General features: G+C 62.2%; 1 protein-coding gene across 1 annotated transcript; it reads left to right on the forward strand.

The window, feature by feature from the left end:
* The first annotated feature begins 346 nt into the window (after nucleotides 1–346).
* LOC106495134 (sodium-coupled neutral amino acid transporter 3-like) lies at nucleotides 347–21,857 on the forward strand. Its single transcript, XM_013955536.2, has 16 exons — nucleotides 347–412; nucleotides 12,517–12,677; nucleotides 13,084–13,168; nucleotides 13,352–13,467; nucleotides 15,125–15,198; nucleotides 15,282–15,374; nucleotides 15,497–15,578; nucleotides 16,763–16,845; nucleotides 17,073–17,131; nucleotides 17,507–17,680; nucleotides 17,871–17,950; nucleotides 18,305–18,405; nucleotides 18,565–18,689; nucleotides 18,987–19,131; nucleotides 19,704–19,807; nucleotides 20,241–21,857. The coding sequence occupies exons 2-16, from the start codon at nucleotides 12,568–12,570 to the stop codon at nucleotides 20,343–20,345; spliced, it is 1,536 nt and encodes a 511-aa protein (XP_013810990.1). The 5' UTR covers nucleotides 347–412; nucleotides 12,517–12,567; the 3' UTR covers nucleotides 20,346–21,857.
* Nucleotides 21,858–25,090: the final 3,233 nt, after the last annotated feature.

The raw sequence follows: 25,090 nt of genomic DNA on the forward strand, positions 1-25,090 counted from the left end.
GCAGCCCCTAGAAACCTTGGGGCTGCTGAGGGTGGCGATGCCGGCCAGGAGCTCTCCCCTCTTCACGACCCCTCAGCTGGGGCGCTCTGCTGTCCCCAGCAGCTGGCTTGGCCGTGCGGGGCCAGGGCTGAAGGCTGCGTGCGTGTGCATGCACGCCTCCCCCTTGGCCGCGGGCCTTCCCAGCGGCTTGCACTGACGCGGCCCCAGCCGTCACAGAGATTGGGAGCCGTGGCACTGGGGGCGGGTCTGGGCTCCAGTTTAATCTCCGACTCCATTGGGATTACAGCTGAAGGATACTCTAATCTGCAGGGTCGCTCGGCACGCACTGAGGGACTGTGAGGCTGGCAACTTTGGGCTGGTTGCTCTAGCCCAGAGCAGAGGTGTCAGCTGGAGACAGGGGACAGGCGAGCAGGTAAGCCCCGTCGGCTGTCCCGGTCCCCTCGGGAGCATCTGCAGACACTTCTGTAATTTTTTCTCGCCCTTTGGGAAACTCTGCACGGGTGCAATGGGATTTAAGGCTGCCGACGGTTTGGATTGCTAGCCCCCCCTCTTTTCCCTGTGAAGCCGAGGCTGGGCTAATCCCTCCTGATCCGTTTCCGTTCTTCCCCCGACCTGCCCTGCACTGAGCGCTGACTCCTCTCCCGCTCAGTGCCCTATGTAAGGCAGCACGGGCTAGCTGGAAAGCTTTTGAGGTCAGTGCAGGCTCTGGGGGCTGCACGCAGCACTCTGTGCTACCAGGGCTCCCTACTTTCCCTGTTACTGTTTGCTTTCTCCTTCCCTCACTTAGAAACTCTTCTTTCCAGCTGCCCCCCCTCAGTTGTCAGGGTTGGGAATCTTGGGGCAGAATGAAACTTTTCAGTTCTCCCTTTGCTCTCAAGCTGTAGCTGGCTTGCAAAAGCCAGTGCACGCTGCCATAGTGCCGGAGCGGGGCTGTGGACAGGCTGTCACAGCTGGGGCCAGCCCATGAAGCGGCAGCTTGCAGGTGACAGAGCCAGAGCCTGCGTGCTGTTTGCTTTGCTTTCTTCTTCCATGTCCCTCTCCAGTGGCTGAAACACTCCCACAATGTTTAAAAATCCTGTGAATGCTCATAATAAGGCAGAGCCCTGCCTTGCCGTATTTGAACCCTAACGCACGGCCAAAACTGTTGCATTCAGTGGCAGCATGGTGACCTGAGCGGGGGTCTGCATAGCAACCTCAGCATTGTTGGCCGCTTTGCTAATAATAATAACCCCCAAAAGCCCTTTTTCCACTTTAATTTTTAATTGGCCGTGAGAACAACATATGTTTCTTAGGGCTGGAAACTGTTGCAGCTGGGATCAGATGTCAGGGTGCTGCGGCAGCGCCTGGGGCGAGGACCCGTCTTTGGCAGGGGCATGGCGGGGGAGAGTGACCGGTATCAGGGCAGTGGGCACCTCCGGGCTGCTGTGCCGAGGATGCCAGACCGGCTGCTTCACTGCACTGGGTGCTGCTGTGGGGCTAGAGGAGCAGGTCAGACGTGTGTATTTGCATCCCCCCGGCCAGGGTATTTATAGAGCCTGGCTGCTTGGGAAGGCCGCGCAGAGGTGCAGAAAGGCGTGCGGTACATCGTGTTCCCCACCAGCCACACGATCCCCATGCCAGCTGGCAAGGGGGGCTGCTCTGCATGGCCCCTCCAGAGCCATTCACACAGGTGAGCCTGGCTTATCCCTTCGATGGGGGACTTGTCGCCTTGGAAGTGTCCAGCAGGAAAGAAAACTTTCCCAAGGGCAGAGATGTGCTGGGAAACTGAGGCATTCCAGGCACTGCCTGGGGGTGCTGGCGTCAGGGCCCCTACTCTGGTTTCTCCAAGCGCTGCTCACATGCAGCTTGCTCTGGGGTAGGACAGTTTTGTCTGTGCCCCAGGCGGCTGCAGGACTCCCCCGGGCCCCAGCATGTGGGAGGGAGAGGAGGCTGCTGGGGTATGGGTGCAGTCAGGTGAGGGGCGCGGGGCTTGCTGGCCGGCCGGGGCTGAGTCCAGGCTGGCTGTGGAGGGCACAGCTGCACCGAGCCACCGTGGAGGAGACGGGAATTTTCCATTGGCGTTTGGATCAGGCCCAAGCCGAGCGGTTAGATCTGCCTGGTCCCTGCCGGCTGCAGGCTGCACACTTTCACCCCTAGAGTTCGGGGGGGGGGGGGCGCAGAGAGAAAGGACACCGTCCCCTGGCAGGCTGCCCAGTCCCCTCACTGCCCACTCCCCAGGGCAGCGTCCAGAGGGGGCCTGGGACCATGGGGGCCACCTGCCCCAAGCACCAGAGCCAGCTTTGCCAGCAGCTTGCTGCATGGCTGCGGGCACGCTCGCTCCAACGGCCAGGGATGCTTGGGGAGCCCTGAGCAGCCCGGAGCAGCGTGGGGGTACCGTCGCTGCGGGGAGCCTGGCCAAAGCACAAAGGGCCCCACAGCGCCGGCCACGCTGCAGCTGTAATCACACGCCGTGGCTGTGGCCACAGCAAACAAACAGGCACCGGCAGGACCTATTTTCCTTGGCGCGCTGGGACCAAGCAAAGGGCTGGGATCCCACGAGCTCCTCCAGAGACAGAGCCCTTGAGAAAACAGAGGCAAAGGCCAGAGTGGGACGGGCCCCCCATGCGCCCCCGCCCTCCTCGCCATGCTGGTCTCGGCTGCCGTGCACATCCCTGGCCGCCATGGGGCTGCTGACGCAGGTCTGGGGCCAGTTGGGTTCCCCATGCCAGCAGGGGAGAGCTGGGCCGGTCCTCACATCCCCTGGCTTGGAATCAGACGCCAGGGCAGCATGACAGCCTAATGGTTAGAGCAGGTGGACTGAGGGCTGTGACGGTCCCACGCGGGCTTGGGCAGTTTGCGTTTGCGCCTATGCACCAATGTCACCCAGTCTGGATAGGGTGTTGTGCTTGGTGGTGTTAAGGTGGTGGAGGGAAACACGAGGCTGTGGCTCAGTCTGGGGACTCGTTCCCCTCCTCAGTGTCCCCAGTGTCACAGAGAGGTGCTGGCCTGGAGCAAATTGCAGTCTTGATTTTTTAATGTCGAACTTTTGGTCTTGTCTCACAACGTTGGATGTGCTTTAGGGAGCAAAACTTCTGATGAGTTACTTGCTTTGTCTCTGGAGGTGCAATGGAAAAGGTAAAACAGTTTGTTCAGGTATCAGCTGCCCATTTCATCCAAAAAGGGTCACCTTCATGTCGAGATGGCCCTGTCTTCCTAAAGGGCAATTTATTGGCTTTAAATGTCTAGTTCGGAATCAGGTGAAATGCTTTGGTCTGAACCGCTGTTTCACTCTGCCTCCTCCAAACCCATTCTGGGTGGCCCTGCCCCTTGTCCCCAGCTTGATGATGCTCGGGACTCAGGTGAGCAGCCAGGGTACCCACAGTCCAGCCCCAGTGCCCTGCTGGAGCCTGGCACCTGGCTCCAAAGAGGCCCATCCCAGGTGACGGAGATGCCGGCTCCTTGGCAGAATAGCACTAGCTGGCATAGGAAAGGAGAGCTGTGTCCACCCAGTTCCCATCCCTGTCCCTGCACCACCAGCTGTCCCTGCTCCCTGACCTTGTCCTTGCACAGTCCCGCACCATCTCATCGCCAGCCCTGCCACGGATTAAAAACCTTCCTACTATGCCAGGTCACTTTAGCAGAAACCTGGGTGGTCTTGGCCTTGGGCACGGCTTCCTGTGCCCCTGGCTGGCTTCAGGCCCTGCCTCAGTTTCCCCTTCACTGTGCCGGTGGGGATAATAGGCCAGGCTGGAGCAGTGCCAAGGTACCGGCAGCTTTTCAGCCATCCCTTCCTGGCTGTCCTCAATACCGGTTCTTGGATAAGCAAGGATCTGAGCTGGTGGTGGGAGAGGTGGAAAGGGAAAAGTACCAACCAGCCTGGGAAATGCAGGGCAGGACAGGCACCCCGGACTAGCACCCATATTGGAGCCCCTATCCCAGCTTCCCCGCACCAGAGGTGTCCTGTGCCCCGCACGGCGGCTCCGACCCTTCACAGCAGGACCTGGGGCCATGCTGGTCATGCAGGACGGGAGCCGAGGGCGGCTGGCACACAGGGACTGCTCCCCTTGCTCCTCGCCGCAGCCTCCTCCACAGTGCACACAGCAGGCAGGAAACCGCTGCAGCTGGAGCCGCCTGGGAGAGAGACGTGCTATTGCTTCAGTGCTGGAAAATCCTCCTCACAGCCCTCGGAGTGCCAAGTCGACGGTGAGAGCAGCCCATGGCTCCTCCAGTGCAGCCCAGGGCAATTTGCAGCAACATTTGTCTCCACTACCCCCTTCTATGTGGTGCCTTTCCCCTCTCTAGTGTGCGCTCAGCCCCCAGCACATCCACCAATCTGGGATGGGGCAGAGGGAGACAGCCATGGGCCAGCTCAGCTGCTGGCCTGCTGGGGATGCGTCCCTACATAGGCATGTCCAAGGAGCAGTGGGATCGCTCAGTCGACTATGACATCTTGCAACAACTCCTCCAGCTACCCCACATGCAGCAGCATCCCCTGATTTGCAGCAGACCTGCAGGCTGGAGTTGGGGTGCTACTGTTGCTTGGCCTTGCCTGGAAGCAGGGTGCCAGCAAAGCATCACCCAGGCCAAGTGTTTGGCATTGCTTGGACTTTTCATTCCCGCTGCTGCCTCTCTGATGCTTTCTCTGCTGCCTTGGAAGAGGAGAGTCAGGATTCAGGCCACCTGCAGAGCAACTTGCACCTCTGTCTCCCTCTGGTCCCTGAGATTAGGGGTGCTCAGGGCAGAGCTGCGCCTTCACTGCTGAACTTCAGCAGAGCCCCAAGGACAGTTGTGACATTTTTGTGCCTCCCTCTCCAATCACCACCGGAAAGTCTGGGAAGGGGATGACTGAGGCCAGCTCCCACAGCATGCCACCTCCCTGGCCAGCCCCTCCACCCCCACAGGCAGCCGCCCGAGAGTCCGTCAGCTCACTGGGCTGGTGGAGGTTATTCCTTATTTGGGGAGTTGTCTATGGCATCAGCAAGCTAACCTGACTCACCCCGCAGCTACGTGGGCTGGAGCGTGTGGCTGGGACCAGACACCCTGGTCCTGCTGGCAAAGGGCCGGCAGAGAGAGCAGAGCTTCCTGTGAGCTGGGGAACAGTGATGTGCAGGAAAGAGGGTCTCCGGGATTAGCCAGGCCCGTCTGGTAATCAGTGTGCAAATGGTGTGAGTGCTGCTAATTCAGAACGAACCCGTCATTAAGCACAGCAATAGAGGCTTTACAAGCTTAGCAGCTCTCAGAGGAAAGACCCCAAGAGGGTGAAGCTCCCAGCACAGGGCAATGGGGTGAACCAGCCCTGCTCAGAGTGCTGCTGTTAAATCTAGGTTTTGGGTACCCTGTTCACTACTGCTTGCAGCAGCACTCAGGCTGCAGGCTTCTTGAAAAGCTTTGGGAAATCTTTCCCCTCTCCTGTGCTGCCCCACAAGATCCCAGTTGTGGGAAGCTGGGATATCCACAGCAGTGTGGGGGTCACACCAGCCGTGGGTTGGCTGGGGGGGCCAAAGGTGCTCGTTGGGCTGCAGCCACCTGCTTCTCCAGCACTAAGAGTCTGTGTGGGTTGGGAGACAACCCAGTCCACTGGCTCCTCTCTCCAGACTGCCAGAGGCCTGCCAGCACGTGGCCACAGGGTCAGGAGCAGGAGCAAAGGGTATCTGTGCAGGGGGACAGTGGCTACGGGTATCGGGTGCATCAACAGACTGCCGTGTGATTGCCTCGCTCCACTTGCTCAGAGCCAGCGGGCCATGCCGTTTCATCCTGCACTTCCAGCCCGGCCCACCAGCTCTGACCTCTGTCTCCTTCCTCCTTGCGCTCCCTTTGAATCTCTCCCCCAGACGTGATCAGATCTCCCTGGCAGCTCCAAAGCCCGGACAGTAGCCAGGCCTGTTGGAAACATGCCCGTGGCTGGCTGCAGACAGGCAGCCGTCCCTCTGGCCACCAAGACTCGGCACACATATCGGCAAAGGCCCTGGGCTCCATGCTGAAAAGCGCTTTGTCAGCAGTTCCCCAATAAGTCATCTGTGTGGAGCTGTGTTTGCTCGGACAGCGCGAGGCTTGCTGTGAGCTCAGGGTGACAGAGGCTGGTTCTGGGGTGCCCATTGGCATGGAGAGCAAGTGGCTCACTTGCAAAATCAAAGTAGCTTTGAGGAAAGCTCTTCTGCTCAGTATTTGTGGCCAGGTTTGCATTAGCTCCTGGCTGCTGTCGGTGTGAAATCAATTCTCTGGCTGATTTGCAACACAGAAACACCTCCTTGACAAGGCTGGTTTATACCATGCCTGAATTCTTCTGCTGTGGTTTGCAGCATTGCCAGGACTGGCCCCTAAGCCAGCATGGCTGGGAAGGGCCCAAAGCTGCATCTCGGAGTCCAAGGAGCTATCCAGGACTGCTCAGGCAGGTGTCAGTGGCTGGTAGTCACCCCTAAGCCCAACAGAGGTCCTGGGGTCTGACCCAGAGACCCCAGGGCTGGGAGCTGTTGGCAGTGGGGAGCCACGACCTGGAGGTCCCTGCCCATTAGCCCACACTGCCCATCTCTCCTGGAGGGTTCCTGGACTCTGCCATCAAACCACCTCAGGAAACATGAAACCTCTGCTTGCTGGGCTCCGCTGAAACCTGAACGGCCCCCAGGGCAGGCTGGCATGGGGGGGTCATTGCTGCCAGCCCCTGGCCCATGTAGGCTGGAGGGGTGTACCTGGCTGCCAGCACGCAGTGCATCAGCTGTGCCAGGCATTGTGCTAAAGCCGGATTACCACCTGTAATAGTCCCACTTCCCCAGCCCCAGCTGGGGTGGATTAGCAGGGATTCATTTGTGGAGAGAAAGGAGATGGGGGATTGAGCATCCCACCCTGCCACCCTGCAGTGGTCCCCAGCTCAGGCCAGTGTCTGCCCACCACCTCATGTGGGAATTTGGAGTTGCTGATTGCTCTGGGACCCTCCAGTGCTCGCCGTGAACCAGTGTGCATGCTGTCTGCTGGGGAGATGACTTGCCTTCACCATGGGTTGTGGGAGCATGTCGCACTTCAGGCTGACACTGCTGGAGCTAGGCAGAGCTGGTAGGCAGCGACTGCCAGTTCCCCCACACTCACATGTCCTGTCCTCCCACTGGCATCAGTAGCAGCAAGGCACGGCCATGGGATCTGTGAGTCCCCTGGGATCCCCCTCATGGGACCCATGAAAGCATCAATCATGGGACCCATGAAATCATCCCTCATGGGATCCACAAAAGCATACTGGGTTGAGGTCTCTGGGTGAGACTGGGTGAGGTCTCTGTGACAGAGTAAAAGGCCCAGTGTTGAGCAGCCTGGGGCAGTGTGGGTGCTGCCTCAGCCCATTCAGGCAATCCAGAGGCAGGGGGTGAGCAGCTGGCCCAGAAAGGCCCATCCAGCCACAGGTAATGGTCCAAGGCCACTGGACCCCACCAGCTGGGGCCAGGTTCCTCTCTGTGGCTCCTGGCACAAAGCACAGCTCATCTCCGGCATCCTCAGACACTGTGCAGCAAGCTCCCGCAGGGGCCTAGAGTTCGCGTGCTGTCGGCACTGTGCTGAGGAACCAGAATAGCACAGCACCTCCCAAGAGACAGGCTTTCCAGGGATGATATATGTCCTCCAACTATACGTCAGCACTGTCAGGTCCTGGCCAAGCCTCCAGCTCTCTGGCATGATGGAGCCCCATTGGCCCTGTCTGAAATGCCCAGCTCAGATTGCAGACAGCTGCTGAGTGAAGAGTTGCTCTGACCTGGAACCCCCCCAGAATGTCCCGCTTCAGGTTGTGCTTTGCTCTGAGCTGGGTTTTCTGCCTTTTAAATAAAGTCAGTCTGAAAGTGAGGTGTTCAGCAGAGATACGGCATTTTCCAGGATTGAGATCCCCCATTGCGGTGCCCTGGCTGCCGGGGCAGCCTGGCTGCCAGCCTGCCGGTGCCGGGGCGAGCTCAGGACTGTGTGCTGTCTGCCAGCAATGGCTGGGAATGAGGGCTTTTCGGAGCAAGGCCTCCACACACATGTCTCTGTCCTAGCGAGGGAGGGCAGGGCTCTGTGCCGGCCAGGACACACCGCGCGAGACCAAATGTAACCTCCCCTAGTTCACAGACGCCTGGGCAGTGGTGGACAGCATGCCAGGCCACCAGGAAAGATATGTGTGTGCCACCCTGTGCATACAGCTCAGTGTTCCCCATAGGGGGACCATGACACATCCCCAGCCCTGGAGAGGTGGCAGGATGGTGCTGAGCACCAGGCTGGGCCTCCAGGCACACAGGCTGGCTGCACCAGAGAGCTGGCAGGATGGGTATCATCCTCACACTGCCCTGAGCAGGGCTGTATGCAGTGTCACCAAGTGCAGTGACACCAGGACCAGCCACGAGGAGAGCAAAGACTGAGCTCATGGAGTTTGGTTACAGCTAAATCCACTGGGGTAAGTGTGAGATTTTGGCAGGACTGGGGTTATCACATGTCCTTGCTGTCCAGACAGGGTAGAGAGAGCTTGCTGGCCCCACAGCTGAGATTCATGTCTGGAAATCAGTGCAGCTGACTCAGTTCCAGCCCCAGGGAAGAGACGGGGGCAGTTTCCGTGCCTATGCCCATGCCCATGCCCTGCTCTGGGCAGGCGAGTGGGGGACAGAGGAGCTGGCAACCGGGGCCAGCCATCAGCAGGAGGAGGATGCTGGGCTGCACACAGATTGCTCTGTTCACAGCCCTAAGCTGCATTTGGGGCCACCGGAGTGGGAAGGATGGGAGCATCTGCCTATCGTGGTGTTGTGGCATGGCACCCCCAGGATGGGTTTGGGGTCTCCAGGCCAGGTGAGCCCCAGGAGCAGATGGCCCAGCATGCTCCTGCTTGCAGTGGGGCTCACCACTGGCGGTGGGCAGCAGCCATCAGGTCCTTCCCTGGAGCCTGTCACGGTGCTCGGAGTGGCCTTGGACCTGTGGCTGGATGGGCCTTTCTGGGCCATCTGCTCATGAGGAGGGCAGTTGCTTTGGTGTTTTGAATTTGTTTACTGGCTGCTTGCTCCAGGGTGCCCACACAAATGCATCCATGTGCCCGGGCGCAGGCAGTCCCAGCAGCCGGCATGATGAGCAGAGGAGCAGATTCGAGCTGGCAGCCTGCTGCTTGCACCATGGGAGCTTGTGTAGCCCTGACACACCACTCCAGCCTGTGGCCATGCCGCGTCTCCTCTGCTCGTGGCACAGGCATGGGTCCCCAGGCCCAAACACGCTCACACATGCCGAGGTGCAGAGCCTCGGCATCCACATACAGGATCACTTACCAGGGCTGCCTTTAACACCAAAATGCCACCTCCCCAGTACAGTGAGCATCATGCTCCCCCCAAACCCAGAGAAGGCCACCCACCTCCTCGCACATGCGCAGGGCCCGGGACTGCCTGCCAGAGACAGCCCACCGTGCAATCTATTTGCTGTTCTGTAGAGCCTTATCGCAAGGCAAACAGTTCCCACAATGGGCACGTTCTACCCGATCGAAGCGTCTCCTTTCCCTCCCCTTTCATCTTGTCCCTCACCACAATCCCCTTTTTCCCAGTTGCTGCAAAGAGACCCTGCCGGCAGCACAGGTGCCCTGACCGAGGGGCTGGTGACGCCATGCCCATGGCCCCGGGCTGGCTGCCAGGCAGGGAGCAAAGGTCCAGTCCTGTCAGAGCGCCAGGCACTGAGCGTGGGCCGGGGCTGTGCCAGCTCTGTGCGGCTGGAGAAAACATCTCCGGGCCTGATGCTAACTCCGTTGCATGTGAAATGAGCCTGTCTCGCTTACTATTCTGAGAGGTGTTTGGGGGAGAAGCTGGTATTTCCTGAACCGCTCAGCAGAGGTATAATTATAACCTGAGAGAAGAAAGGGACTGCACAGGAGAGCACTGAACCTCTCCAGGGCCCATGTGGCCTGAGCAAGCGTGGGAGAGGGAGACGTGGCAGCACCTGGAACTGCCTCTGAGCACAGCACCCTGGCCCAGCTGGGCGCCGCTCTACCTGGGTGGCCATGGACATGGGGCAACAGCACAGCCTCCTGCAGACTGGATGGGCAGAATGGGTGTCTCCACGGGTTTTTCTCTGGCCTGGCAGCAGAGCCTTTGGCGAAAGGTTGCCTAAAGGCAGCACGTGCGATTTTGGGGAGGTGCTGAGGACTCCACCACTGACCGTGACTGTGCCTGCCTCTTGGGAGCAGTGCAAAGCAGGCGGCTGCATTCCCAAGAGGTTAGACCTGGGAGGGTGCCAGGGGCAGGAGCTCCAGGGCCGGGCTGGGTGCTGCCACGCAGGGTACCTTGCAGCCCCCTCTGAACCTGGCCGCTGGGATCAGCGGGTGGCCACTGGCTGGCCAGGCCTCCGGCAGGTTGAGCAATGTCCCTTTCGTGGTGGGGGATCTCTGAAGGATGGCATTACGGGGCGACCTCAGCCGGTTTCAGTGGTGCTGGGAACATGCAGAGTTAACAGCAGTATTTGGATGTGCTGGCAGGCTTGTTTGTGTCTGGATTTAGGCCCAGACTGAGGCCTAGCAGAGGGGATAAATCATCACCCAGCAGCCGCTATGTGGTTCTTTCTCTTCCCCCGCATGATGGAGTCCCTGCTAGGTTGAGGACAGGATGGTTGGTGGCGAGTCTCCTGGCATATATGCTGGCATCCTTTGTGCCTCAGTTTCCCCTCCCGGCAGGTGCCCCCCAGCCGCATTCCATCTCCACTGCCCTGGGGCAGCCTGCCAGGGCTCAGCCCCATGGTGGGAGCCTCACCGGCCCCCGCCGGGACTTGCCAGCAGTGGCAAGCTGGCCTGAGTCCTGGGACGACCCCGCGGCTGGCCATGCAGCAGCCTCTCGCATGCAGCTGCGGGGGGACTGTGCCACACAAAACGTGGTGCAGGTTTTAGCCAGGATAATAAAAGTGCTCTTGGTGCCTGGGGGAGGGTGTTGGCAAAGGGCATTGGACCATAGCAGACCATAGCACATCCTCCTGTCACCTGGTGGAAAGCTGGGACACCCAGGTGACAGTGCAGCTCTCTGGGTCCAGCAGCGCAGAGAGCTGCACACTCCTGCGAGCCAAGGGGTGCGGGCTGTGTCCTGGCTGGCCCCGTCCTCGGGCCGTGCAACATGTCTCCGCGCCACTGGGGCCGAACGGATCTTGACACAGTGGCCAAGGCGGAAATCCCCCCACCAGGGCGGATCTCCTAAAGACGTCGTTTCATAGAGGGGAGGGCCTCCAGCCCTGTCTCGGGTGAGGGAGCCAGTGGGGGACCTTGCCCCTCGGCTGCCAGCCTGCCCCAGAAAGCAGCACTGTGCTGTTTCCCGGCGGTGCACGGGGAGGGCTGCAGACTCACACAGAGGCCGCTTTGTGCAGCTTGCCAAACCATCCCGCGCTCGGCAGCCTGGCTGACTTCCCCTGCCAAGGACTTGTCTCCCATCCCCGCACTCTTTCCTGCTCCATTTGTCAGGCCCTGATGTGCCCCTAAAACCCGTCGCTTGGCACTGATGGCTGCGCTGGCCCTGGGCGACGGGACGTATTTTAGCCCTTTGTGCAGGGCAGCGCTGAGCCCTTTATATAAGCAGGGGGGTCTTTGAGCTCCAAGTTAACCCTCGCTTTCCTACCCTGTCCCAAATTGCCCTGCAAAGACCCTGCTCATCCTGCAAGCGTTGTGCCCTTCGCTGGGTTCCTCCACTGGCAGCTCTCAGCGCAGCCAGCACCTGTCTCCAGAGGAGAAACTGAGGCACAGAGAAGGGAGGCAAGTCTTTCCCCTCAGGCTAGCCAGGAATGTGAAAGCCGCTGAGAGGAGAGATGCCCTCCTGCTGCCCTGCAGCTCCCATGTCCGCATGATGAAGGAACGAGCCATGTTGGCCAAGGCCCATGCTTACAAATCCCTGGATGTACAGAGGTGGCCGCCATGCTGACAGAGGGGGAAGGCACCAAAGGGCCACAAAGCAGCAGGCTTGTCTCTGTGTGACATCCACTACTGGCCGTAGGGACCCCCACACCCACCCTGAAATGCACCCACCTCTGGGGTGGCACCCACATGCAACGGGGCTGCCTGGGGTGGGCCAGGAGCAAGAAGCAGAGCTGAGCCCTATGGCCAGAGCTGCAAGGGAGATTTTAGGTAGGCCAGGTATCATTAGCTACGCTGGCACCAGGCCAGGGCTCTGCCAGGCTTGTGAGCCAGGGAAAGAGGCTCCAGGAGCTCAGCTGGCTCCATGCCAGCTGCGGGCAGGGGAAGCAGAGCAGCCTTCCGGGGCTGGACTGCAGGCAGCTTGTCGTGCAAGATGAGGGTCCCTGCTAGGCTCCCAGGGACTTTTAAAGCTCCTGCGCACTCAGTGCAGCATTTTGTGCCCCAGAATTCTCTCCCAAGTGTGTAAGTGGCAAATCCAGCCCTGGTGTTGCCCAGTTGAGCATCTCAGATCCATGCAATTAAGAAGAATGGATTCACGTGCCTCTCCCTGCACTGTTGCTAGTGTCAGTGTTAACCCAGACTTCTGTGTCACTGGCTCACATGGGATCCCCAGAACCTGCACTCAGGTCCCCAGTACTCCAGCCCAGAGTCTGACTCCATTTACTCTCCTCTTCCAGAGCCTGACGAGTCCTCGCAGCGAGCCCAGCATCGTCCTGGCCTGCCCAGCCATGGATGTCACAGAGGTGCCCATCCAGGCTGAGATGGTAGAGCTGGTGCCCAACGGGAAGCATGCTGCAGCACTCAACACATCCACCATCCCCTCACTGGCGGGTGACAGGTAGAGGCTTGGGGACAAGTGGCTTCCTCAGCTGGGCTGTGCAGCTCAGCCTGCTCCCGGGTGCTGGGGTCCCAGACCTGTGCTCAGGGTGCTCTGGGTGCTTGGGGTGCTGTGTCCATCTCAGGGTGCCAGCAGTGTGCCTGTGGGGTGGTGGAGCAGGACAGCTCTCCCCTCTGGGCTGTCACATCTGAGAAACAGCCCGGACTCCTGTGCAGGAAGCTAGGACCAGAGGTACAAAGGGAGCTGGTGGCTCGCACTGGTCCCTGGCACAGCTCTGCTGTCCTGTGCTGATGTCTTCCTGGCGTCACTCCCTCTCGCAGTGCCCTCACCTACAGAGAGGCCATCATGGCCCTGCTCACTGCCTGGCTCTGCCTCAGGCTCACAGTTCCTCTGTCCTGTGCCCCAGGTTTGACGAGAACCAGTCCAGCGCGGCGGAGCTGGAGGAGTTTCTGCCCCACAGCGCTGAGAAGAAGCAGACACACTTCACGGACGTGAGTAGGGCACTGCAGGCACCTCTTGCCTTGCCTGGCGCAGGGTCTGCAGCCGGATGGGGCTGTGCCTGTCACAGCCAGCTAAAACGTGACCCTATGGGGCTCAGCATCTCACTGGTGGGTAGGTGGCTGGGGGCTCTTTTCCAGTGTGACTGGTCCCTGCGTTGTGTCTCATGTGCACAGTTCGAAGGGAAGACGTCTTTTGGGATGTCCGTGTTCAATCTCAGCAACGCCATTATGGGCAGCGGGATCCTGGGGCTGGCGTATGCCATGGCCAACACAGGCATCATCCTCTTCCTGTAAGTGATGCTTGCAGGGCCGCATGGGGCACTGCTGGCACCTGCTCACCCTCGCGGGCTCAACACCCAGCTGCCAGGCATCAGCGAGACCCACTGTGGGCTACACTGCCCAATTTGCTTACCGGTGGCAATGGGAACACAGGGCTTGAGCCCATGCTCCAAGGCTCACCGCACCGCACTCCTCCCCAAGTTTACCCTCTCCCAGCTTTCCCGCCATCTGTGGCAGCTGAATTGTCCCAAACACACCTCAGGATGTCCGCCAGGCAGGCTGAGACCCTTTTGGGGCCAGCTGCGTGCAGGTAGCCCAGATGGGGCCTTGCTGCCCTGTGTGGGGCAGTACAGGACCCCGTGGCTCTACCCGTGGGTTGAGGCTTGGCATTGGCATGGGGGGGCCCTTGGCACTGCTGGGATGTATTGCTGCAGCTTCTGCTGCTGGCAATGGGGGATGGCCTTACAGCAGTCCCCTGGGAGGGCTCCAGTGCCCAGCTGCCTCCCTCCGTGGCGCCCCTGCTTTGCTCCATTCCCATGCCCCTGCAGGGCATGTGTAGGTAGATGACCAGATAAACCTCTCTGCTATTTCCAGGCTCCTAAATCAGGTCATTGTACAAAAGACAGCCCCCACCTTTTGTGTGGGCAGCTCCAGCACAGGCCTCTGGCTTTGCCAGCCTGTGCTGGTGACAGCAGCACCCCAGCCAGCCCAGGGTGCCAGCAAATATATTGCACAAAGCTGTGCGCTTGTACCCCAAAGCTTTGGGGTACAGGTGTGCTCACACAGGCAAAAGGACATTGGCCCCCGCAGCACCAGACCCAATGATATGTGAAAGTGCCCATGGGAGAGCCAGGGGCAGGAGTGTGGGGCATATTGTAAGGTGTGGGGCACCATGTATGGGGACTCCCGGTGTGCAGGACTCCTCCAGGGGTGCCCAGTTCCTCTTGTTATGGCTGTGAGTGCTATGGAGATGGGCAAAAGGGGTGCCTGGTGCTGCGTAGAGTGACATGGGGTCTGGTGTCCTGCCTGGGGGCCTCGCTGCCTGAGCGATGCCCATTCTGCCAGGAGCAGTGGGCACACATGGGCACTGCTGGACACAGCTGCCTGGGGCCCGCACATCAGCATGATGAGCTGTCCCCACCTGTAGTCCCCCCCCACTCATGGTGTACCTTCATCCAGCCCCATGGCCCCTGGCTTGTCTGTCCCTGCACAGCTCTGTGCCCTGGTGATGATGATGAGGATGAAGACTTGACCTCCCATGACCAGCTTTCTCCATGTGGCCAGAAAAATTAGGTTGCTGGCTCCCTTGGGCAGTGGGGACATGTACCCACAGGATCATGGCAGCTGTGGACACAGGCATGGGGTGCCCCGGGGCAAGACCATGGCCCATCCTCTCTGTGAGCACCCAGTGCTGACGTGAAAGGACAGGCCTGGGCAGGGTGGCCAGCCAGGACAGCTCTGCAGGCAGGTGCAGGCAGGTGCAGGGCCCTGTCCCCATCCCTGCCTATGCTGCATTGTCCCATTTCTGGCCTGACTGGTGCATGGCATCAATGGTACATGCAGCGTCCTGGGAGCTGTACATGGCACACAGTGCCAGATGGCGTGGCACAGCCTGTCTTGGTGTGCCCACTGCCGGGACCCACCTGTGACGGAGCTCCCCTCTCCCAGCTTCCTCCTGACAGCCGTGGCCTTGCTCTCCAGCTACTCCATCCATCTGCTGCTGAAATCCTCAGGCATCGTGGGTGAGTGCTGGGTCTCCAGACAGTGGGGTTGTGCTGTGGGTCCCTTCCCAGCCCTAACTCTTCTGTTCCTCTGCTGCCCGCAGGGATCCGCGCTTATGAACAGCTGGGCTACCGAGCTTTCGGCACGCCAGGAAAGCTGGCTGCAGCCATTGCCATAACGCTGCAGAACATTGGAGGTGAGAACAGGGCAGGGCGGGCACAGGGGAGGGCACCAGTGGGGCACAGGCACGCAGGGAGTGCTCAGGGCCTGTGGTGCCCTCACCACACCAGCACGGCACGGTCTTGCTCTGCTCTGCAGCCATGTCCAGCTACCTGTACATCGTCAAGTCCGAAGTGCCTCTTGTCATCCAGACATTTCTCAACCTGGAGGAGAAGACCACGTGAGTGTCTGCTACCCACCCTGCATCCTGGCCTGGCCATGTCCTGCCCTGGCCTGGGCACCTGCCTTAGCTTCATATCCATGCCTGGGCATCTCCCCAGGTTTCATACCCAGGCCTGGGCACCTGCCTGGCAGTGCTGTCAGGATGTCGGCCCCAGCCCTCTGCCTGGCCCCAGGGCAGCACTGCCTGGCCACAAGTAGAAGGGAGGAAATGTGTCATGGTCATGCCCAGCCTCTGCCCCTTGTCCTCCCAGGGTGCCATGTCCTGGGTAAATTTGGCTGGAACAGAAGTGTCAGCCAAGGGCTCCTTGAGATGGTGGGGGAGCTGGCAAAGGCCAGTGACCCCGATCAGCAGGGCCAGGACACATCAGGGGCTCTGGGACCAGTGCCTTGCAGCTCAGCCTCCAAATCTGCATGAGAGACCTCTCCTCTCACCTCACCGTGGGTGCTCTCCCTGGCCCAGCACCTCCTTGCCATGTCCCCTCACCCCAGCAGGCACCGTGGATTTGTCTCCAGCTGGGCAGCCCATGACAGGGATTTAGTAGCATTAAGCCACTACTATTTTTGATGACTGTCAATGCTGAATAAGCCCCCAGGCAGGATTAAACCAGAGTGAACTTCCAATCCCTGCTCCTCGCTTCCGCTTGGGATAAACCTTTCCTCCTTGAGCAGAGCCTACTGCTTGCCCACCTGGCTCTGGTGCTACAGGGTGCCGGGTGTGGGAAGGCGGCCAGGGAGCTCTCCCTGGAAACGAGCACCCTTTCCCCCCCCTGCGCCTGCATCCCCATGCTGGCATCACAGGAGGGCTGAGGAAGGAGAGAGTAGAACAGACACCAGGCAGAGATGCGACTGGTGCTGGGGAGGAACTCTGGGGACACTGAGGGATGCCCAGAGCAGGTCTGGGGATCAGCCCCTTTGCTCAACCACACATCCCAGGAACCCAGGGATACTAGCCTCAGGGGTTCCTGGGGATGCCAGCTTAGGGGTCGCCAGGGTTGCCAACTCAGGGGTCCCAGAAATGCAAGCCTCTGGGATTCCCAGGGATGCTGTCTCAGGCATCTCCACAGATGGCAGACTCCGGTCCCTGAGGCTCATGGGGCTACCCAGCACCATGTGGGGACATTCCTTGTGCCCCCATGCCCCTGGCAAAGTGGGGCTGTGAGCAGGCCTCTTCTCTGCTTCCAGGGACTGGTACATGAATGGGAACTATCTGGTGATCCTGGTTTCCATCACCATTATCCTGCCCCTGGCCCTCATGAAGCAGCTCGGTAAGTCAGGGTGCCGAGGGGTTTCGGGCGCAGAGCCCACAGGTGCTGAGCGCAGCACAGTGTCCGGCACCACGGGGTCCCACTCCTGGAGAGCTGCGGCTGTGCCAAGGGTGATGGTGCCCCACTGTGGCAGGTAGCAGCGGGCACGGGAGTGGGGAGGTGCAGGAGGGGTCCCGGCCAGCCCTGGGTCCCTGCCCATGCCTAGCAGTGCTCTTCTCTCTCCCCAGGCTACCTGGGCTATGCCAGCGGCTTCTCCCTCAGCTGCATGGTCTTCTTCCTCATCTCGGTGAGTGCAGGCGACATGGCCCTGGGATGTGTTGGCGTCTCAGGGGATAAATCACCCCTTCTCCCTGCTGGGTCAGGCATCCCCTGTGTCTGCACTGGAGCCCTGGTGCCAGGGCTGCCAGGATCCCCGACTTGTCCGGAGCATGACCAGGCTCTCATGAGCAACCCTGCTGCCTGCACTCACAGGGTCAGGGTACGGGGCAAGCCTCATTCTGGGGGACCCACATCTAGGCAGCCCCAAAAGCACAGGGGGGGCCATTGGTACCCCATGGAGGGGACCCCACCAATGAGGTGCAGTGCAGGTGGTGCTGGTGACCCCCAACTCGGGTGGCTGTTGCTGGGGAGAGCATCACTAGGCTCTGACCATCCTCCCCAGGTTATCTACAAGAAGTTTCAGATCCCCTGTCCTCTCCCTGCACAAGCGATGAACGGCACGGGCAGCCTCAACTACACACTGGGCAGCACCAGCAACTACCAGAATGGCTACACCATCCTCCAGGCTCCTGATGAGGGCACTTGCTCCCCCAGGTTTTTCACCGTCAACTCCCAGGTAGGGCCCTGGTGCGAGGCCAAGGACCAAGGTGGGCTGCACCTCTGGGTTTGTGGGAAAGCTCCCTGGTCCATAGTCAGGGTGGCCAGGGCCACCCAAGCCCTCTCCCTGTCAGCCCCCAGAGCTCTGGGCACCTGCAAGTGGTCCCAAGCTCGCTGCACTGCTGCTCAACCACCTGCTTCTCTTGCAGACAGCATACACCATCCCCATCATGGCCTTTGCCTTCGTGTGCCACCCTGAGGTCCTGCCCATCTACACCGAGCTGAAGAAGTGAGTGCCGTGGAGGGGGCCTGGGCTGGGGTGGCTGTGGGGAGCGAGCAGGGCCTCATCCTGCTCCCAGGCAAAGGCAGCAGGCAGATGCTCTGTTGCTGCCCAGGCACAGGACCTGCACCGAGGCACTCTGGTGCTTGGGGGTAGTGGGTGATCCTGCGCAGAGCTGTCCTGCCTCCCTGCAGCCAGCATCACCCCTCCTGGCCAGGCAGCCTCAGCCCAGCTGAGCTGGCTCAGGCACTCAGCCCACAGCACAGCCCTGGCCAGCCAGGCATCCAGCTCTTGGGCCCAGCACCAGGGGCTGCCAAGTCCACAAGGGTGCAGGTGACGGACTAACACCACTGGCCCCCACAGCCCCTCCAAGAAGAAGATGCAATGCATTTCCAACATCTCCATCATGGTCATGTACCTGATGTACTTCCTGGCCGCGCTCTTCGGCTACCTCACTTTCTATGGTAAGCCCAGGGAGCAGTGCAGGGGACCTGCCTGGCCCAGGTGATGTCCCAGGGACAATGCTGGTCTCCTGCCTGTTGCCCCACGGGCAGGCCCTGGCATGCAGCGGGCCAGGGCGGTGGGGCAGGGCTGACCCCATGGCTCTGTGCCGGTGCCCACAGGCCGTGTGGAGTCGGAGCTGCTGCACACATACAACAAGGTGGACCCCTTTGATGTGCTGATCCTGTGCGTGCGGGTGGCCGTGCTAACAGCCGTGACGCTCACTGTGCCCATTGTCCTCTTCCCGGTGAGTGTTTCCTGGGGATGCTAGGCAGCACCAGCACAGCCACGGGCAACCACCTGGCCGCCCACGGGCCATCGCAGGGCCTCGGCACTCAGGAGATCCCTTGAGACAGGAAACTGAGGCAGGCGGCAGGGCTGGGGTTGGGCAGGGGCTCCCCAGGCTGGCTCTGGGCAGGCTGAACAGTTTGCAGGAGCAGCTGCCCCCAGAATGCCTGGAGCCCGGGCTGAGCTGGGGCCGGAGGGCCTGGAGTGGGCCCCTGGCACCCGGGATGGCGCGTGATGCTCCTGTCCCCGTGCCCAGGTGCGCCGGGCCATCCAGCAGATGCTGTTCCAAGGCAAGGACTTCAGCTGGGTCCGTCACATCATCATCGCTGTGGTCCTGCTGACCTTCATCAACCTGCTGGTCATCTTCGCCCCCTCCATCCTTGGCATCTTCGGCATGATCGGTGAGGGGAAGTCCCCGCTCCTGCCCCCAAGAGGGCACTGGCCCCGGGCACAGCAGGTCCTGCCCATACCCCAAGGCCCTGGCACCTGGGCTTGTGTTGGGGGTCGCCAGCAGGCAGGGGTAGGAGTGTTGGGTGCTGTCCTTCCCATGCTGCCCCGTGCCTCGGTTTCCCCTTCTCACCATACCAGCCCCAGAAGGTGTCCATGGGTCTGTGGTGCCCACAGGGCTCATTACCCTGCCAGCAGCACCCTGACAACCCCGTCACAATGCCCAGGCCTGAGGGCCCTTTCCCTGGGGGGAGGCAGAAGAGTCACAGGTGTCTGCAGTACGGCTGGGCTCTGTTCGCCCTTCGCCCTGGTTATTTCCCTCGATCTGTGAAGTCGTGTGCTCTGTGGCCACCGCGATGGCTGGAGGGGGGCACCTGGGGCTGGTGCCAGGACAGCACATCCCCGGGTTCCCAGAACGCCGTGCCAGATCTGGGGGGAGAGGGCAAGGCCTGGCCCAGCAGCACGGTTGGCAGGGCTCAGCCACGGGGCCGAGACCTGCTGCCCGCTCTGTCCCTGTCTGCTCCAGGTGCCACGTCCGCTCCCTGCCTCATCTTCATCTTCCCCGCCATCTTCTACATGCGCATCATGCCCAAGGACAAGGAGCCGCTGCGCTCCCCTCCCAAGATCCTGGTGAGCCCTGGGCGCCTGCCATCAAGACGTAGGGATGGGCCGGGCCGGGATGTCCCCAGGGCTGGGCCGGGCATGAGCCCTGGTCCCTTGGGGACTGTCCATGCTGCAGTGCCAGGCACCGGGGATGGTTCCTACGCTCCCTGAGGGGTAGTGGGGATGCTGGCGCCAGGCAGCTTGCCAGGGGAAAGCCCGCAGACAGGGCTGGGCTCTCCCCGGTCCCCGCTTGGGTGGGGGACACTGCCAGGACTCCTGGTTTCCCATCCTGGCTCTGCCACTGCCCTGGGGCCCCTGCGCTGGGGGTGCCATGAGTCACGGCAGGGCTGGAGATGGACCCAGGCGTCCTGGCTCTCCCGCCTGATGCAGCTAGGAGGGCCGCGGCACCCCGGGTTGGGCTGAGCCGGCTCCCTGCTGACCCCTGCTCTGTCCCCCACAGGCAGCCTGCTTCGCCCTCCTCGGGGTGCTCTTCATGATCATGAGCTTGAGCTTCATCATCATCGACTGGGCCACGGGGGGTGGGAAGAGCGGCGGCAGCCACTAGCTGTCACTGGGGGCTCAGACCAAGCTGCCCCCGCACTGGTGCCCTGGGGAGAGCCAGCCCCGGGGAGAGCTCCCTACCCCGCCGCTTGGACTGTACCACGACCCCCGCGCTGCCCACCAGGCACACCCAATGCCCTCCGCCTACGCTGCCCGTCCTTGCCCACCAGGGAAGGGGCCCCATGTGGCCCCACGCTCACAGCGTGGGACAGAGCCCTGGCCCGTGTGGGGGCCCCCGGCCCGTGCCAGGGAGGGGGGTGAGCCCGGGGCCACAGGATCAATGCTGTGCCCACACCTCCGGCGCATCCCCTCCCGCTGGGTGCCTCAGTTTCCCCATCTGGAAAATGGGGAGAACATTTCCCTACCTCACCGGAACTGGCTGTGAGCTGGACCTCGTCTCTGCACACAGAGAGCATCCGGCCACCGGCAGCGGGCACTGCCAAGCGCATGTGGTGTGGGGGGGCCAAGCCAGTGACAGCTCTGACCACCAGTGTCTGCAGGGGTCATGTCTGGGGGACCAGGACTCCCCAGGCAGGCAGCTGGGCCCCCAGCAGGGCTCCTGTGGGGCGCTGTGGTGCCCTCTCTCCCTGCTGCCCCATGGACAGTCAGCTCCCACCTGCCTTGTCTCTCGGGAGCACCCTGGTCCCTGCGCAAGCGGGGAAATGCAGTCCTGCCATCGAGGCTGCACGGGAGCCAGTGCCGTCGCAGTACCCAGTATGCTGCTATCGAAGTTGCTGGGGAGTTGTCGGCCAGCAGCCGTGTCCCCGGGACCATACCAGCTGCCCGAGCCCCCCCGAGGGGTAGCACTCGCTCGGGGCCAGCTCCCGGCCCAGGCAGAGAGGGGAGGCTTTCGAGCGTCTCTCCTTTACGCCCACCGGTGCCTGGAGCCCAGACGCCAGGGTGACGGGCACGCACCCGCTCCAAGCAGTGCCAGCGGGGCACTGCTGCCTGGCCTGCACCCAGGGCCAGCGCCCAGGGCCCCGCACTCCTCTTCCGTCTGGCCCCACCGTGGCGCTCCTCCAAGCCATGCCAAAAACGGAGAGCAGCTCTCCCTCCCTCCGCGCCTTCCTGCCTGCTGCCTCCTATGGGCGGCGGGCCGGCAGCGAGCTGGGTGGCTGGCGAGGGCAGGCAGTGCCCGGGGGCTTTTCTGCAGCGCTGAGATTGCAGAGGTGGGAGCGGGGCTGGGGGCTCCACAGGCAATTGCGGTAAATAAGAGACGTATTTTTTTATCGGGGTGGTGGAGGCTGGGATGCTTTTTATAAATACTGTACATACGAGTAGCTCTTTTTGGATGTGTTGCGTTGCTCACGGTAGTTCAGTATAGTGTACATACCTGTATAAGGCAGTGGGCGGGGGAGAGCCAGCCCCAGCTGCGGGGAGCCCGCCCGAGCCTCCCGGCCTAGCCCTGCACGGCGCCACGGGGGCGACACTTTTAAATTATACGTGGGAACGAGACCTGTACTGGAGAGGAGTCCAACCACCGACACCTTTGGCAATAACAATAAAGACAATGTGAAGCCTGCCCGGGTCTGGGGCGTTCCTGGGCCAGGAGAGGAGCCGGCCCCCGCCAGCGCAGGCACGTGGTCCCCCGGGCACAGTGCGGCTCCAGGGCACCCGCCCACCGGGGCAGCATGGCCACGGGGACCCCAGCGGGGCTCGCACAGCAGGCGAGAGCCCCCAGGGCTGGGGACAGGGTGCGCAGGGCTCCCAGCCCTGGGGCACGCAGGGAGGACCGGCAGGCCCTGGGTGCCTGGGAGCCCTACACCACCACAAATGGCACCCTGCTCATGGCCAGGCCACCCTGCCATGGGCAGGGGCATCCTGCAGCCTGGGGCAGGGGCCCTGTGGGTGCCTGACAGGCCCCTTCCCAGCCCCAGAGCCCCGACGCCTCCCCCCTCTGCAGGCACACTGCCTTCATCTCACTGGCACCTGGGCCCTCATTAGATGCCCAGGGCACCAGCCAGCTTGTCCTGCTCGTTAACAGGCCCTCATTAGTGCTGTAGCCTGGACAACGGGGCTGTTGCCTCGCTGCCCGCCAATGGCCGTACGCCCTGAGCCCCATCCTGCGACACGACTCGCGTCCCCGAGCGCCAAGTCCCATCCTTTGAGGCATCGGTCCCCTTGGAGGCTGCATCGCCCATGACCGCCCCGGGGCTACCCCCTCGCTGCGGACCCCAGCCCCCACCAGGCCCAAAACACAGCCACAGACTCCCCCTCCTCTCCCCTCCCTGTACCCTCCAGCTGCCCCGGCTCTGGCACAGGCTGCACCCCAACAGGACATCCCCACCGATGGAGCTGGACATATACTTGGACCACCCGGTAGCGCACGCTGCACCCGGTGCGCGTCTCACGCAGGGCCCAGCCCACCCCAAAGGACACGGCACCCCGGGGCCCAGACTGGCCCACTTCAGGGCACCCCTGGGGCACAGAGTGTCCCAATTCTGCACCCATGGGGCATGGCAAACCGAGGCCCAGCCCGGCACAGCGCATGGCACCAATGGGGACCAGCCTGCTCCACGGCACGTCTCTCCTGGGGCAGAGCATGAACCAACGCACACCACCCGTGGGGCACGGCATCCCAGGACTCAGACTCACCCAGTGCATGGCTCCTGTGGGAATGGCACTCCCAGGGCTGGCCCGGCCCAATGCACAGCACTCACAGCACTCACAGCCTGGCCCAATGCACACCTCTCTTGGGGAACAGCACCGCCCAATTCACAGCACCCCTGAGGCACAGCACCCCTGAGGCCCAGCCCAAGAAGGTGCATGGCACCCACAGGGCCCAGGTGTCTGCCTACTGTACACCTCCCCTGGGGCACTGCATGGTCCAACACACAGCACCCATGGGGCACGGCACTCCAGGCCTTGGCCTGGCCTGGGGCACGGCACCCAGGGGGCCCAGACCGGCCCAGTGCAAGTCTACCCTGGGACACAGCATGGTCCAAAGCACAGCACCAATGCGACATAGCACCCCAGGGCCTGGATAGCAGAATGTATGGCACCCCCATGGGTGTCCCATGGGCCCGGGTGTCCCAGGACTCGGCCTTGCCCAATGCATGGCATCCATGGGGCCCAGCTTGGCCCAATGCATGTCTCCTGCAGGACACAGCATAGTGCAGGGCACGTCACCCAGGGGGTATGACTCCCTGGGGCCCAGCCTAGCCAAATGCCCGTCTCCTCCATGACCTAGCAAGGCTCAAAGCACAGTACCCGTGCAGCATGGCACCCTGAGGCCTAGCCCAGGACTGTGCATGGCACCCATGGGGCCCAGCTGGGCCCAATGCACACCTCCCCTGGGGCACAGCATGGTTCAATGCATGGCACCCCTGGGACATGGCACCCCTGGGCCCAGAATGGCCCAATGCATGGCACCTATGGGGCATGGCACCCCAGGGCCTGGCCCGGTCCAATGCCTGGCTCACTCAGGGCACAGCACGGCCCAGTGCACGGTACCCCCAAGGACCAGCCCTGCCCAATGCACGTTTCCCTTGGGGCACAGCATGGCCCAGCTCACAGCACTCCTGGAGCATGGCATCCCTGAGTCCCAACCGACACAATGTATGTCTCCCCTGGCACACAGACTGGCCCAAGGCACAGCACCCATAGGTCATGGTGCCCCAGGGGCCCAGCTCACTGCAAGGCATATCTCTCTGGGGACACAGCATGGCTCGGTGTGTGGCACCATGGGGCTCAACACCCCGGGCCCAGCCTGGCCACGTGTATAGCCGCCCTGCAGCCCAGCATCGCCCAGCGCACAGCACCCAGGGGCACAGACGTGCGTCCAAGCACAGCCTGATGCGCATCTCCCCAGGGACCCACTGACTGCACGGCACCCCTAGGACCTGGCCCAAGGCAGGGCACCGCCTGGCCCGCTGCACGGCCCCCCGCGCCCCGCACAACACCCGCCGCGCCGCGCCGCGCCCGCCTCCCAGCGCGCCCCCGCGCCGCGCCGCGCCGCGCCGCGCCGCGAGCGCCCCCACCCGCCGGCGGCTCCGGGCCCGGCCCCGCCTCGCCCTAACCCGCCCCTAACCCGCCCCCGGCGCGGCGCGGAGCGGAGCGGCGCAGCGCAGCGCAGCGCAGAGCCCGCCGGCAGCCCGCGGGGAGGCAGCCGCCGCCGCCGTGGGCTGCACCGTGAGCGCCGAGGACAAGGAGGCCGCCGAGCGCTCCCGGATGATCGACAAGAACCTCCGCGAGGACGGCGAGAAGGCGGCGCGCGAGGTCAAGCTCCTGCTGCTCGGTGAGCACCGGCGCCGCCGCGCCGCCCGCCCCGGCCGAGAGCGGCCGTGCACCGGGCCCAAGCTCGGAGCCGGTCCTTGCCCACGGGCCTGGGGCAGGCCCGGGGAACGCCCTGTTGCTCGGCGGCACGTCCCGTGGTCCCCGGGGGCGCCAGTTCGGGGGTCCCTGCAGAGTCACGGGGTAGTTGGGGCTGGAGGCACCTCTGGAGATTGTCCGGTCCCAGTTTTGTATCATCTGCAGACTTGCTGAGGGTGCCTTTGGTCCCATTGCGTAGGTTGTTAATGAAGATGTTCAACAGTATTGGCCCCGTGTTCCTAGTGACTGGTCTCCAGGTGGACTTGGTGCCACTGATCACAACCCTCATTTCACCGGCTTGTCCCCATGTAGCATCGGGCACGGGAGTGGGGGGGTACAGGAGGGGTGCAAGGGAGTGTGTACCAGGGACTGGTACATGAACGGGAACTGCTAGGCATGGGCAGGGACGCAGAGCTGGCCGGGACCCCTCCTGCACCT

This window comes from Apteryx mantelli, chromosome 12 (genome assembly GCF_036417845.1).
Source record: "Apteryx mantelli isolate bAptMan1 chromosome 12, bAptMan1.hap1, whole genome shotgun sequence".
NCBI lineage: Eukaryota > Metazoa > Chordata > Aves > Apterygiformes > Apterygidae > Apteryx > Apteryx mantelli.

Coding starts and splice junctions, on each gene's coding strand:
- LOC106495134 (XM_013955536.2), top strand. CDS start 12,568: ATGGATGTCACAGAGGTGCCCATCCAGGCTGAGATGGTAGAGCTGGTG. Junction 15,375..15,496: donor AACGCTGCAGAACATTGGAG/GTGAGAACAGGG, acceptor TCTGCTCTGCAG/CCATGTCCAGCTACCTGTAC. Junction 18,406..18,564: donor CGGCTACCTCACTTTCTATG/GTAAGCCCAGGG, acceptor CGGTGCCCACAG/GCCGTGTGGAGTCGGAGCTG.